The 14,591-nt window shown below is 49.4% G+C and overlaps 1 protein-coding gene across 2 annotated transcripts; it reads left to right on the top strand.

The window, feature by feature from the left end:
* The first annotated feature begins 623 nt into the window (after nt 1-623).
* On the top strand, nt 624-9,913 carry LOC138730551 (cryptochrome-1-like). Of its 2 annotated transcripts, XM_069875833.1 has the most exons (10): nt 628-1,148; nt 2,565-2,681; nt 2,916-3,063; nt 4,056-4,196; nt 5,031-5,201; nt 5,356-5,496; nt 6,001-6,152; nt 7,065-7,162; nt 7,679-7,789; nt 8,927-9,913. In XM_069875833.1, exons 1-10 carry the CDS (start codon nt 736-738, stop codon nt 9,088-9,090), a joined length of 1,656 nt encoding a protein of 551 aa, XP_069731934.1. In that variant the 5' UTR covers nt 628-735; the 3' UTR covers nt 9,091-9,913. The 2 variants fall into 2 exon arrangements, with proteins under 2 accessions (XP_069731935.1, XP_069731934.1); XM_069875834.1 differs by lacking the exon at nt 4,056-4,196 and having other exon boundaries at nt 624-1,148.
* Nucleotides 9,914-14,591: the final 4,678 nt, after the last annotated feature.

Genomic DNA, 14,591 nt, shown 5'->3' with positions numbered 1-14,591 from the left:
GAAGGCCCAGCTGTCTCACCCAGGGTTTCCCTGCTTTCTGCAGTGCTGTGCCTCTCCAAAGAGCGGGGATGCACCAGGCGCGAGGTGTATTTGCTGCCAGTGCTGGTGGGTTTTTGATGGACAAAAGCAATGCAGCCGTGGCTAGCCTAGCACCACCACTTTGGAGGGAGTTGGAACAGTGACAGAGCATAAATCATATAATCCGGTGTCCCCCTGTCCTGGAAGCCCTGTTCCCCACTGGCTCCGATTCTCCCAGTCCCCTGCGCTGGGATCCCCAGAGCTGCCCCAGGCCAGGTGGGGTGCAGGGCACTGTGGCAGAGCAGCCTCCCGAGAGCATGGGGGGCTGGGGGGCTCCACGGGCAGTGTGTGGGGCTGGGGGGCTCCACGGGCAGTGTGTGGGGCTGGGGGGCTCCACGGGCAGCGTGTGGGGCTGGGGGGCTCCACGGGCAGCGTGTGGATCTTGAGTGACTCATTTGGAAAAGAAAGCTTGCTCTGTGGAGCGAGGTGATGCTGCTGCAGCTTAATTAGACCTGGCTGAGGAGAGCAGTTTGGTCCTGTTTCTGCTTTTCTTTCACAAAAACTTACCAAAAAGCAGAAGAGATCTGCGGTAAAAAGAGCAGAGGGTTGTTTGGAGCTGCGTTTCTGATTGTTAATTGCTCTTGTTCTGCGTAGGGATTGTGTACCCCGAAAGCTAACGGTTCCATCCCTCTTTCAGCAGATCTGAGAGCAGCCAGGATGCCGCATCGCACTATTCATCTTTTCCGGAAGGGACTTCGGCTTCACGACAACCCGACACTGCTGGCCGCGCTGGAGTCCTCAGAGGTTGTCTACCCTGTCTACATCCTGGACAGGACATTCCTGACATCTGCCATGCACATTGGGAACCTGCGGTGGCATTTTCTGCTGCAGACCTTGGAGGATCTACAGAAAAACTTGTGCCAGCTGGGCTCTTACTTGCTGGTTATTCAGGGAGAGTATGAGTCTGTTCTTAGAGACCATGTCCAGCAGTGGAATATCACCCAGGTGACACTGGATGCAGAGATGGAACCATTTTACAAGGAAATGGAGGTCAACATACGCCGTCTGGGGGAAGAGCTGGGCTTTGAGGTGCTTTCCCGGGTGGGCCACAGTCTGTACAACACCAAACGGTATGTGGCTGCCCTGAGGACCAGTGAGGTATCTCCAGGAAGGTTAATTTTAGATTTAGCAGGCACCAGGGAGAAAAGGCCGGGTATCTTGGTCTTTCTAGATGCTAATGTCTTTCTTTTGATAAAATGGGGTGGTCTGAGATGGACATAGTGCTATTTGCTGGAGGTTTTTCCCTGTGTTGTTCTGCTGTGAGAAACAGAAGAGATTTCATAGAACGGTTTGGGTTGGAAGCCTACAGACACAGTCATGGAATCATGGAATGGTTTGTGTTGGAAGGGACCTCAAAGCCCACCCAGTTCCACCCCTGCCCTGGGCAGGGACACTTCCCACAGGATCAGGGGGCTCCCAGCCCCATCCAACCTGGCCTTGAACCCCTCCAGGGATGGGGCAGCCACCACTGCTCTGGGCAGCCTGGGCCAGGGCCTCCTCACCCTCACAGCAAAACATTTCTTCTTAAGATCTCATCTCTATCTCCCCTTTTTCAGATGAAAACCATTCCCCCTTGTCCTATCCCTGCACTCCCTGATTGAGAGCCCCTCCCCAGCTTTCCTGGAGGCAAATTTGCTGGGTTGCACAGGCATGAGGATGTTGGGCTGTGATTTGAGCGTAAAGAGTTGGTTTGTGTTTTCCTTTTGGACTTTTTAATTCCCTTCAATACTGGCACGAGCTGCTCTTTTAAGCAGAGTGGAAGCCATTCTTTAACATTTAATAGGACTTTTCCATAAGAATTCTTTGCGTCAGATTCTTTTGTAATCTTTCTAATCAATGTTTGCTGGTATCTGGATACACTTGGATCCAAGCTATTATTCTGAGCTTAACGACTGAAGATATTGAAATCGATAATAGCAGAGAGGGGACCAGTAATGCTGAACCAGCCTTAGCACTCCAGGTCTGGAAAGGCCGTGATGTAAATCACTGACTGGATGCGTTTGCCTCGCCGTCTCAAATTCAGGCTGTCTGTTCACATAGGTGGTTGCTTGCACAGAAGAGTCATTTATTGCCCTGAACCTGTGGGTTGTTTTGTGATCCAGCTGCTTCTGGCAGCCGCAGAGGTGCCCAGCATTGTGTCCTCTGCTATCCTGGCTCTGTCTGGCTGCATGGAGCTGCCCAACTGAAGCCGTGGCTGGTATCCTGCTCCCAGTTTTGTTGTCTTGAGACCTGAGAGACTGCTTGATAGGAATGGTTGGACTCGATGATCCTGTGAGTCTTTTCCAACCTAGTGATTCTGTGATTCTGCTTTCAGTATGGGTGCGTGTTCACCCAGAGAGGTTTTACTTGTAAAATCTGTAATTTCCACGTTCAGTTGTACAAGCAGGGGCTGTTCCAGCCTGTGCAGTCACCTTCCTACCCACTGGCAGCTCCAGCTTCCTTCTTGTTTTTATACTGTGGTGAAAAGTGATCTTTATTTTATGTAGGATTTTGGACCTGAATGGTGGGATGCCCCCGTTAACATACAAGAGGTTCCTTCACATCCTGTCTCTGCTTGGTGACCCCGAGGTGCCTGTCCAGACCCTGACAGCTGAGGACTTCCAGTAAGTTACACTGAGATGGCAGGAAATTGCAGGTGCTTGGAGAAAAACTTTTAAGTTTAACAGAGGAGTTTACTCCCCAGGAATGTGCAGCCTGGGGTTTCGGCTGTGCTTGTGTTCTCTGGTGCTCTGGCTGTGCTGCAACAGAGGAGCTCTTGACGTGCATGATGAACAGGGCTCTTCCACTTTCCTCTGGCTCCAGTTCCTTCTTTGAAAAAGGCCTCTCTTTCCCATTAGGGGATGTCGTCCTCCTGCCCCAGGCCTGGCTGAGCATTACAAAGTGCCTCTCCCTGTGGATTTGAAGATCCCCTCGGAGAGCCTTTCCCCCTGGAGAGGAGGGGAGACCGAAGGGCTACGGCGCCTGGAGCAACACTTGACTGACCAGGTCAGCCTTGATTTTCTGTGGGTGGTGATGGAGGCTCTGGATGGGCTGGGGTTGGTGTCCACCTCGATCCTTTGGTGTGGGTTTGTGTCTGGACCTCAAGAAACTGCTCAGCTCTCCCAGCTCTATCTGAGATTTCCTCCACTGGGGCTCAGCTCTTGGCAGCCCAGCCTGCCTTGGTGCTGGCTACTTTTAAGCAGATGCTTTACCCACTCCTAATTTCATAAAGTTGTAAAGCTCTTCAGCGCGGTGCTGTTGGACCCAGAGAGCTGTTCCTCATGGGACAAAATCACCCAGTCCTTGGGAGAGCAGAGCTTCGCAGCACCCACAGGCAGGATGTGGCCTTGGTGTTGCTCTTGGAGGAGGCTGCGTGTTTGGAGATCTTGGAGGAGGATGGCAGCCAGGTCTCAAGATTTCATTGTCCTTGATGGTGGCATTTGTGGGAGGGTGGGTGGTGAGAGTGTTTCCCAGGCACAGCATTGATCAAGCCTTTGTGACGCAGAAGCCAATTGACAAGAGTTTTTTTCCTCTTGACAGGCTGAGAGAGTTGGGGTTGTTCAGCCTGACAGAAAGAAGGCTCTGGGGAGACCTTAGAGCAGCTTCCAGTGCTGAAAGGGGCTCCAGGAAAGCTGGGGAGGGGCTTTTTAAAAGGGCTTGGAGTGACAGGATAAGGGAAAATGGCTTTAAATTGGAGGGGGGAAGATTAGATTAGACATTAGGAAGAAATTCTTCACGATGAGGGTGGGGAGGCCCTGATCCAGGTTGCCCAGGGAAGCTGTGGCTGCCCCATCCCTGGAGGTGTTCAAGGCCAGGTTGGATGGGGCTTTGAGCCCCTGATCCAGTGGGAAGTGTCCCTGCCCATGGCAGGGGTGGAACTGGATGGGCTTTGAGGTCCCTTCAACCCAAGCCATTCTTTAATTCTATGATTCCTCTTTCATTAGCCAGACGCGTGTCACCTTGTACTGCCTGAACCTGGTTTTCTGTTTCCATTTTAGGGTTGGGTGGCAAGTTTTACTAAACCAAGAACAATCCCAAACTCACTGCTTCCAAGTACCACGGGCCTGAGCCCATATTTCAGCATGGGCTGTCTATCGGTTCGCACCTTTTTTTATAGGCTGTCAAACATTTATGCTCAGGTAAGGCAATAATTGGTCATGGTTAATCAAATCCAGCACTCTCAGGTGTCTGGCATGTATGGCTGGGATTTAACCCTCAAATCATCTTGGTTGAGACCTGGTGCAGCAAAAATGCCACTTTGCTGATGTCCTCTCAGTGTCCTATGAGATCTGTGAGTGGCTTTGTTGTGTGAAAAACCTGTGAACAGATACAGCTTTTCTCAAGCAAGTTTTATAAATATGATCATTAGGGAGCAGTGAGCCCTGGAAGCAGCAGGGAAGCCCAAGAAAACTCCTAAAAGTCAAGAAGTTCAAAATTTCTGCTTTATATTCAAGTGGAGTTTTTGATCAGTTTAGCCTATTAAAACAGTTTTGGGTTTAGAAAACATTTGTTTCCATCTTAGACAAGTTTTAACTATAGAAGAAGCCCAACCACACTTCTGAAAACTTGTTTGATTCTTAAGGAAAGGTATGGTTTAAAACAACCCAAGACAATCAAGGTCCGCCTGTATCTCCTTCTGAAGAGCATCTCTTGAGACATGGCTGAGCCACCTCAATCCAGCCAGCTGAGCAGTTAATATGCAGATTTGGTTTAAGAAATCCCAGTGCAACACCTTTTTGGAAGGTGGGTGGAGAATGTTTGAGGTAACACTGAGGTTTAACAGAGTTCAGCTTTGGTTTTGGGCATAGAACATTGCTTCAGATCTTTGATTCCTGTCCCTTTCATCGTAAAGTGCCATTAAGCCAGCAGTACTGTTAAATTAATCTTTACTTTATGGGCCTGACAGTCACAAAACAAGTGAGACTGCAATGTTATATATGAACTGAAGTTTTCACCTCGTATGTCTCTCGCAGGCCAAGCATCACTCTCTGCCCCCGGTGTCGCTCCAAGGGCAGCTTCTGTGGAGGGAATTCTTCTACACAGTGGCATCAGCAACACCAAACTTCACCAAAATGGCTGGGAACCCCATCTGTCTTCAGATCAGTTGGAACGAGAATGCAGAGAAGCTCCACAAATGGAAAACGGTAACAGGAAACATTGCGACAACTGCTCCCTTTCAGTTTAGAGTTGTTCTGTTGTCCTGGGATCACTCCCTGCTGGCTCTTTGAGATGGGATGTGGAGGGAAGAAGCGTGAAGAGGCTTCATGCAGGGGGGCTCATGTTTCTTCTCTGCTTCAGGCACAGACGGGGTTCCCATGGATTGATGCAATTATGACCCAGCTGCGCCAGGAAGGCTGGATCCATCACCTTGCTCGGCACGCTGTCGCCTGCTTCCTGACGCGGGGAGATCTTTGGATCAGCTGGGAAGAGGGCATGAAGGTTCCCTTCTGGTTTTTGGTTTTCTCTGCAAAGCGTGAGCCTGGCAGCGTGAGCCTGGCAGCGGGAGCTGGGGCTGAGGAGCAGTGCTTCCTTGCTGAGCCCCACTGGAGATCTCACAGCTCATAAAATCTCCTGGTCTCTTGCTCGAGCCTGAACCCTGCTGTGCTGGGTGCAGCGGTAAGAGGCCACTCCCATCTGCACAGTGTAGTGATTTGGAATACTGAGAATGTTGGAAACCTGCTAAGTCTGCAGCAGGCCAGGAAGACAGAGCTTTGGACTTTGGGTTACTCTATGCTGGGGTCCTGCTCTAACTTCCTGATGGTAAAACATCTTGCAGGGGAGCCTTCCCCCTGTGCCCTGGGAGAAGAGCAGCCCCCAGAGCAGCACAGTGCTGAGCTTCACCCTTTGTCTTCCAGCTTGTTAAGTTGTTTTTGGTTTTATTTGCCATGAAGGCAGCTGTTCCAGGGGTGTTGTTGTCTTTCTCTTCCCATCCCTGGGGTGCAGGTGTTTGAAGAGCTGCTTTTAGATGCTGACTACAGCATCAACGCAGGGAACTGGATGTGGCTGTCAGCCAGCGCGTTCTTCCACCAGTACACTCGGATCTTCTGCCCTGTCCGCTTCGGGAAGCGCACGGACCCCGAGGGGCAGTACATCCGGTAGGGCGATGCGCAGCGTAGCACTGTCTGCTCTGCTTCCCTCGCTGCTCTGACAGCAGGACCTGATGGATCTGGTCTGTTTGAAACACAAATCCCTGTGAAACCGGGGCTGTAGCAAAGGTTTTCTGTAACATAAGGAAACTGAGGCACAGAGAAGCAGAGAGGCTGACCCTGGGTTGCACAGGTGATGGCTGAGCGAGGTGTTGTGTTGATTTGTGAGCACCTGGCGCTCCAGCACCAGCTCTGTTCGCCAAGCTAGGTTCTCTTTTTCTAAAGGACTGGAGTAAAACTCCCCACAGCTTCCTGCTCCAGTCTGTGCTGTGTTTCTGGGGTTTGTAGGTGATCAGAATCATTTCAGACACTGCAGTTTTATTTCCTGCTCTGAGTGAGTCCTCTCTGCTCCAAAGTCTTGGTTTTCTTATCTCTGGATCAGGCACTGATGGGCTTCCGCGCGGGCAGTGGGTGATTTTACAGCTGGCTGCAATAGGTGCAGGCTGTGGTGTCTGCGCAGATGGCTCTGTGTTCCCAAATCTCCTCTTCCTCTCATCCTCTTTGGCTTTGTGCCTTCCCAAGGAGAAACCCACACTGACACAGAGTGGGGCAGAAAATGACTTTTTTCCATTCTATAAGAATTTGCTAGATATTTTAAATTTGTTGTTCAATTTATAGTTTTGAAACTTCAGTTAAAATGTTAAAAACCACAATATTTTGAATGAAGTAAAGACTGAAGTAATTTTTAAGTCAACCCATTTATTCTTTGTGGTAAAAACAGTTCTGTGTAAAATGACTCAGGACTCCCCAGTGGATTGTGGTATCAGTCTGATCAGCAGGAATTAATGTGGCATTGGGTGGTTTGCACATACAAATATGGTCTGCAGGATTATAAACCCCCATACTATCCTTGTTTTGTAGGAAGTACTTGCCTGTACTCAAGAACTTTCCCTCCAAGTACATCTATGAGCCCTGGACAGCATCTGAAGAGGAGCAGAAGCAAGCAGGGTGTATCATAGGTAATTTGGATTTGTTGCTAAGGATTTTGCTGCTGCCGACTGTTCCAAATGATTGTGTGAGCAAGTTGGAAGTGTCACACTTCCAACACAGGTCATGCGTTTATTTTCTGAGACTGGATTAAACCAGCAGTCCACCTTCTGTCAATTTTCCCTTAGAGTTTTTTTACTGAAGTCTGAGTTCAGAGAACATATTTTTGCCTCAACCTCATGTCCTAAGACTATTGGTCTCTCTCCGCTGTTGCTTTTGTGTTTATCTATCTTGGATGCCTGGCTGTCTTTAAAGAGTGTTTCAACATCTTGTTCTTTCATGCTTGCGCTAACCCATCTCTGGAGCCTCTTACAAGCTTATGTCTAAATGAGAGCTCTAAGTCCTTGATGGAGAGCAATCGGTCTCCTGAGGAGTTTAGCTTAGATGCAGTTTCTGTTAAGAAAAGGCACAAACGTTTACCCCGGTGCAAATCCAGTCTACTCTCCTTGATCAGTTCCGTGAAGGCCACTATCTCTGTGTTGCACCAGGTGAAGATTACCCCTTCCCGATGGTGAACCACAAGGAAGCCAGCGATCAAAACCTGCAGCTGATGAGGCAGGTCAGAGAGGAGCAGCAGAGAACAGCACAGCTCACGAGAGGTACGAGGGGCTGAACACTGCACACTGTGCTGCAGCGCAGAGCTGCCACTGGGAGCTGATGGCTCTGGGGGTTGGTTTTGTGTGGTTTCCAGGACGCCTTTCCTCTTCGTTACCAACACCACACGCTGTTCTTCCACTTACTGTTCAAATGATGTCCCAAGAGGGAAAGCCAGAGGTGGGGCAGTGTCCCTTCACTTCTGGCTGCCCTTGTGGGACGGGAACTTGCTTCTGCCTGCTGGAGGAACGCCTCCCCCACAGCAGACCTCTCGACCTTCTGTAGGTCAGCACAGACAACCCGGCCCCCAGGTTTGCCCGGTCTGTGTCCAAGGTGCAGAAATCTCTGCAGCTCTGCCCATGCCTCCTGCAACCAGGGCATCGTTGTTTCTCCTTTTTGCCATGACCTCCCTGCCCCGTAGCAGGGATTATTTGAGATTCCCCCTGACCACTAAGGAGCAAAAAGCCTTTGAGACCTGAGTTGCTCTAAGAAATTTACCTTTGACCTTGTCTTTCAAAGAGATTAAGCAGATGCACAACAAACCCATAGTTATCAGGTAAAACTGGAACACTCAGACTTTGGGGAGCCTAAGATAATTAGGTATTTCCAATTACACTTATGGCACCTGTGCTTTTAAAACTGAAGTCCTAGGGCCTGTGATGAGCTCTAGGCCTCAAGGAATCCTCTGCAGGAATGTAAGTGAAGCAAGGCTTTTGTATTTCACAAAACACCATGGCAGCCTCTTGGTATTGCAGAAATCCGACATGCAGCAGCCGAGGGCTGCGGGGAATCTTAAATATTCCTGCATCAGTTGTTATGGTCAGAAGGAACTACTTGTTCTCAACCTTAATGTCTCCAGAAGGCTGCACAGCAGCACCTTCCAGGTGTAACCAACATCTGCTGACAGTGCTTCCACAAACCCTGTGGTGTAGGGGAGTAAACGCTGCTGTGGTTGCTGTTGGAGAGAGGGAAAACTAAAATCTGAGAACCAGAGTCCCTCACTCCCAGCCAGCCTTATTCTTGTTGCCTGTGAATGGAAGCAATTTTTGGCGCTCTTCACCTGCTGCTGTTGATCTAGGCTGTTGCACTGAGGCTGGAGAAGGACCTGCAGACTTTTAATTCTTATTTCTCTCTTGCCCTAGATGATACAGATGACCCAATGGAAATGAAGGTAAAACGTGAGCGCTCTGAAGAACACACTTCAAAAGGAAAAGTGGCCAAGATGACAGAACAAACTGAGATTCCAGCAGGGATTGCCTGTTGGGAACCAGAAAATGGCAAAGGGGGAGAGCCAGGGGCCAACTGAACAGGACAAACCAGGACAAACCGTACCCAGTATCTTACCCTGCAAGTGGTGTCCCTTGCTTGTGAAGTGACCTCAAGATGAGTGTTGGATGCTGAGTATGTTCGTTAGTGGAGTTGTTTTGAATGGAATCATCCGTCTGTGAGGGGCTTACAAGCCATTTGTAGCAGCTCTTGGGTGAATCCACGAGATGACTGGTTTCAACAGGCCATGATGCTACAACAGTGTGCAAATCCTCTTGGTGTTCATGCAACCGTATAGTCAGTTTCAGTCATAACTACTGGTCTTTCCAACATGCCAGGTTAGTATCAGTTCATACACACATTTATGTGATCACATATTGGAGTTGGAAGCTCGATTTGCCTGTCTTGCAGAGACAGAGGTTTTAGGATTTCCAGATACGGGTTTAAAGTTCACAGTTTGTGCTTACAGCCCCAGTGTGTGGGTAGAGCAGAACGCAGCCCACTGTAAGGCTGTGCGTAGTTCTTATGACTTAATTGGGGTTTGTTAAGCATTTTAAGGGTAATGTTGCAAAATATTTCACTAAATTAGGGCTGATGTACAACTTTCTTCACTGTAACTCTCCTTCTTGGCTCATTCCTCTAGAACTGTAGGGCAGATGTCATTTCTACCATGCACCACATGTTAAAAATGGAACCTTCCATTGAGATGTCTCCTTGCGAAGTTTCAGAATGCTGCATTAATCGATTATCTTTGTTACAGCTGGGAGTTTAGTGGTGGTAGGAGGAGTGGGGTAGGTTTTTAATCACACTAGGTACTATTTTTGGTTTTAAAAGAAATAAAAATTTATTTCTGACATTAAAAATGTAAGGTCTTGTTTTACCACAGAGTGCAAATCACAGAGTGTGATCAGCATAAAAAGCCCAGACTCTCAAATGCATGTGAGATCAAATTTTACTTAACTTATTAAAACAAGAAAGGTAACAAATGATTTGTTAATGGTAACACAACAACTGGGAAGTTGTACGCAGTACATCCACTCACAGGTGAAGTCTCCAAAGTCAATACAAGAGCGTCCAGCTTTTAAATCACTAAATAAACAACTTACATAATTCTAATAATGTGTAATCCCTCGTCTCAGCAGTCCGTGGCCCCCCTTCTTGGAGCTGTGGCCAGGCCAGAGCTCAAGAAAGGAGATGACAGCCCGATCTCTCTTATCTTTGAACTAAGGGGGTTGTTGAGATGCAGCATTCCTGCACAGCTCTTCTCCTTTCACACAGTGTTGACTGGCCAGCCAGGGTGTGGATGGCTCAGGAACTGTTGCTCTTTTTCACCTCCTGTATGTGCTGGAGAAGCTACAATTAATGTGGCAAAGCCTTGACCCAGGTTGCCCAGAGCAGTGGTGGCTGCCCCATCCCTGGAGGGGTTCAAGGCCAGGCTGGATGGGGCTTGCAGCCCCCGATCCAGTGGGAGGTGTCCCTGCCCATGGCAGGGGTGGCACTGGATGGGCTTTGAGGTCTCTTCCAATCCAAACCATTCCATGATCCTATGATGGGGCAGGGTGTCCCCCAGCAAATTTGCAGATGACAGAGAAGCAGGAAGCAGCGGTGACAAGTCCAGAGGGACTCTGCAGCCTGGAGCAATGGGCAGGAAGAACATGGAATCATAGACTATTTTAGGTTTTGAATATTACATAATATATATTATATATTATTAAAGGTTATTTAAATATTATATCTGAATATGTAGGAGATAACCTGAAGGGAGTCTCCAGACATGGTTGGATAATCCAAAAATATAATGAGCATTCTTTGAAGATTTACATGGTTCTTTGTCTAAAACTAGCATATATACCCACTGCTTTTGTAAGATGTTATGCATTTTTTAGAAGGACATCCAATTCAGCACTGAATTGACTCATGGAATGATGACACTGAACTCAGAGTTAGGTGCAGGTATGCAGCCGTGTACAGGGTGCAAGGGGGATTTTTCCTCCAATCTTGCACACCAGGTGTCCAAGCTGACACATTTTTATTGAGCTGTTATTCATATGTATTGGGTTAGTATACATAGTCATGACTTTTCCAAGAAGTGGGTTGGGTTAGTAAGATTAGTCCCAAGAATTTATTAACGCGCATGTGTTCCTCCTAGTGGTAGTGGTGGATGCGGGTCTTTGGAGATGAAGGCAGGCCATCCTCGTCACGTTGGACTTCTCAACTTTCCTTCTTGCACATGCTCTTAGACTTCTTGGGCATTTCCTCAAGGTTCCATCTGGTCCTGGCTGGTTCTTCTTCCTCTTATCATTGCACCAGTCCTTGTTATCTAGCTTATTTATGTGAGAATGGGTAGTAAGGAGATTCGTGTCAACATGGCAGGAAATGGCAGCAATTGTGAAGTTGTGAATGTTTATCTCCAAGTTTAAGCGTTTGACAAAATTCGCGGTTTAACATTTTTGCGGGGTTTAGCTGTATTGGATTGTGCAGACTGGGGTGTGCGGATGGGGGCGTCTGTGTTCAGGGGGCCTCGGGGAGCAGCTCTTGAGAGTCCCTGGGCGGCTTAGGAGGGGCCGGGTGCACTAAGGGGAAGGAACATTCTCGAAGGTGATTGTGATATTCATGAGGCTAAATGAATATGCATGAGAACAAATGTATAAAAAGGTGTGGCCAGCGTTGTTTAGTGCACGTGTTGGTAGAGCCAGACTCCCCACGCACCCACACACACAGAATCACACAGAATCACACAGAATAACCAGGTTGGAAGAGACCCACCGGATCATCGAGTCCAACCGTTCCTATCAAACACTAAACCATATCCCTCAGCACCTCGTCCACCCGTGCCTTAAACACCTCCAGGGAAGGTGACTCAACCACCTCCCTGGGCAGCCTGTTCCAGTGCCCAATGACCCTTTCTGTAAAGAATTTTTTCCTAATGTCCAGCCTAAATCTCCCCTGGCGGAGCTTGAGGCCATTCCCTCTTGTCCTGTCCCCTGTCCCTTGGGAGAAGAGCCCAGCTCCCTCCTCTCCACAACCTCCTCTCAGGTAGTTGTAGAGAGAAATGAGGTCTCCCCTCAGCCTCCTCTTCTCCAGGCTAAACACCCCCAGCTCTCTCAGCCGTTCCTCATCAGGCCTGTTCTCCAGCCCCCTCACCAGCTTTGTTGCTCTTCTCTGGACTCGCTCCAGAGCCTCAACATCCTTCTTGTGGTGAGGGGCCCAGAACTGAACACAGGATTCGAGGAGCGGTCTCACCAGTGCCGAGTCCAGAGGGAGAAGAACCTCCCTGGCCCTGCTGGCCACGCCGTTTCTGATCCAAGCCAAGATGCCCTTGGCCTTCTTGGCCACCTGGGCCCCTGCTGGCTCCTGTTCAGTCGCTGTCAACCAACACCCCCAGGTCCCTCTCCTCCAGGCAGCTTTCTAGACAGACTTCTCCTAGTCTGTAGCACTGCACAGGGTTGTTGTGCCCCAAGTGCAGGACCCGGCATTTGGCCTTGTTAAACCTCATGCCATTTGACTCAGCCCAGTGGTCCAGCCTGTTCAGATCCCTTTGCAGAGCCTCCCAACCCTCCAGCAGATCGACACTTCCACCCAGCTTAGTGTCGTCTGCAAACTTGCTCAGGGTGCACTCGATGCCTTCATCCAGGTCATTGATGAAGACATTGAACAGGGCTGGACCCAGCACCGAGCCCTGGGGAACCCCACTTGTCACTGGCCTCCAGCTGGAATTAACACCATTTCCCACCACTCTCTGGGCCCTCCATCCAACCAGTTTTCCACCCAGGAGAGTGTGCGCCTGTCCAGCCCAGAGGCTGACAGCTTCTCAAGCAGAATGTTGTGAGAAACTGTGTCAAAGGCTTTACTGAAGTCCAGGAAGACCACATCCACAGCCTTTCCCTCATCCAGCAGCCGAGTCACTTTGTCATAGAAGGCAATCAGGTTAGTTAGGCAAGACCTGCCTTTTGTGAACCCATGTTGACTGGGCCTGATCACCCGGTTCTCTTGCATGTGCTTCATGATAGCACTCAAGATCACCTGCTCCATGACTTTCCCTGGCACTGAGGTCAGACTGACAGGCCTGGAATTCCCTGGATCCTCCCTGTGACCCTTCTTGTAGATGGGCACAACATCAGCCTCCAGTCCAGTGGGACTTCCCCAGTCTTCCAGGACTGTTGGAAGATGATGGAAAGGGGTTTGGCCAGCACATCTGCCAGCTCCTTCAGTACCCTAGGGTGAATCCCGTCCGGCCCCATAGACTTGTGGGTGTCTAGTCGGGCTAGCAAGGCTCTGACCACCTCCTCTTGGATCACGGGAGCCTCATTATGCTCCTCTAGCTCCTGGGTTTGTACACAGACGGAACGACCCTCCTTACAACTAAAGACTGAGGCAAAGAAGGCATTAAGTACCTCAGCCTTTTCCTCATCCCCTGTCACTGTTGTTCCTTCTGCGTCCAATAGGGACTGTATGGTCTCCCTAGTCCTCCTTTTATTATTTATATATTTATAGAAAGATTTTTTGTTATCTTTCACTGACTTGGCCAATCCAATTTCTAGCTGAGCCTTAGCCCTCCTGATTTTTTCCCTACACAATCTCACTTCCCTCCTGTAGTCCACCCAAGAGGCCTGTCCCCTCTTCCAGAGCCCATAAACATTTCTCTTCCTCTTGATATCCCTCAAGATCTCTCTATTCAACCAAGTTGGCTTTCTTCCCTGCCGGCTTTTTTTCCGGAACATGGGGATGGCTTTCTCCTGAGCTGCTAGGACCACCTTTTTGAAGAGCTCCCAGCCCTCCTGGGCTCCCTTGCCCTTGAGTACTGTCTCCCATGAGACTTCACCAACCAGCCTGCTGAAGAGATCAAAGTCTGCCCTCTGGAAATTTAATGCTATCGTCTTGCTAACTACCCTCTTCACTTCACCTAGAACAGAAAACCCTATCATCTCATGGTCGCTTAGTCCTAGGCGTCCACCTACTGCCACATCCCCTACAAGGCCTTCTCTGTTCACAAACAGCAGGTCCAGGAGGGCACCATCCCTTGTTGGTTCATTCACCAACTGTGCAAGGAAGTTGTCTCCCACGCACTCCAGGAACCTCCTAGACTGCTTCCTTTCTGCTCTGTTGTACACTCAGCAGATATCAGGCAGATTGAAGTCTCCCACCAGAACGAGAGGCATTGATCTAGAGATTGACCGCAGCTATTTATAGAAGAGCTCATCAGCTGCTTCTCCTTGGTTGGGTGGTCTGTAACAGACTCCCATCACAACATCTACCTTCTGGTGGGCTCCTCTGATTTTGACCCACAGGCACTCAACCTCCTGATCGCCACAATCCATCTCAACGGAGTCCAAGTCCTCCCTTACAAAGAGGGCTACCCCACCTCCTCTCCTACCCTTCCTATCCTGCCTGAAGAGCTTGTACCCCACCATAGCCGTACTCCAGTTATATGAGTCGTCCCACCACGTTTCCATGATGGCAACGACATCATAGGCTCCTTGCCCTACGACAGCTTCCAGCTCTTCCTTCTTATTTCCCATGCTGCGTGCATTGGTGTAAATG

Source organism: Phaenicophaeus curvirostris, chromosome 24, assembly GCF_032191515.1.
Source record: "Phaenicophaeus curvirostris isolate KB17595 chromosome 24, BPBGC_Pcur_1.0, whole genome shotgun sequence".
Classification (NCBI taxonomy): domain Eukaryota; kingdom Metazoa; phylum Chordata; class Aves; order Cuculiformes; family Cuculidae; genus Phaenicophaeus; species Phaenicophaeus curvirostris.
This window is presented reverse-complemented; position numbering and strand designations above follow the sequence as displayed.

Bases quoted from the DNA above. Each gene is read 5' to 3' on its own strand.
- LOC138730551 (XM_069875833.1), top strand. From the start codon at position 736: ATGCCGCATCGCACTATTCATCTTTTCCGGAAGGGACTTCGGCTTCAC. The intron at 5,202-5,355 runs GTAACAGGAAAC...TCTCTGCTTCAG, and splicing joins AGCTCCACAAATGGAAAACG to GCACAGACGGGGTTCCCATG. The intron at 5,497-6,000 runs GTTCCCTTCTGG...CCTGGGGTGCAG, and splicing joins GCTGGGAAGAGGGCATGAAG to GTGTTTGAAGAGCTGCTTTT.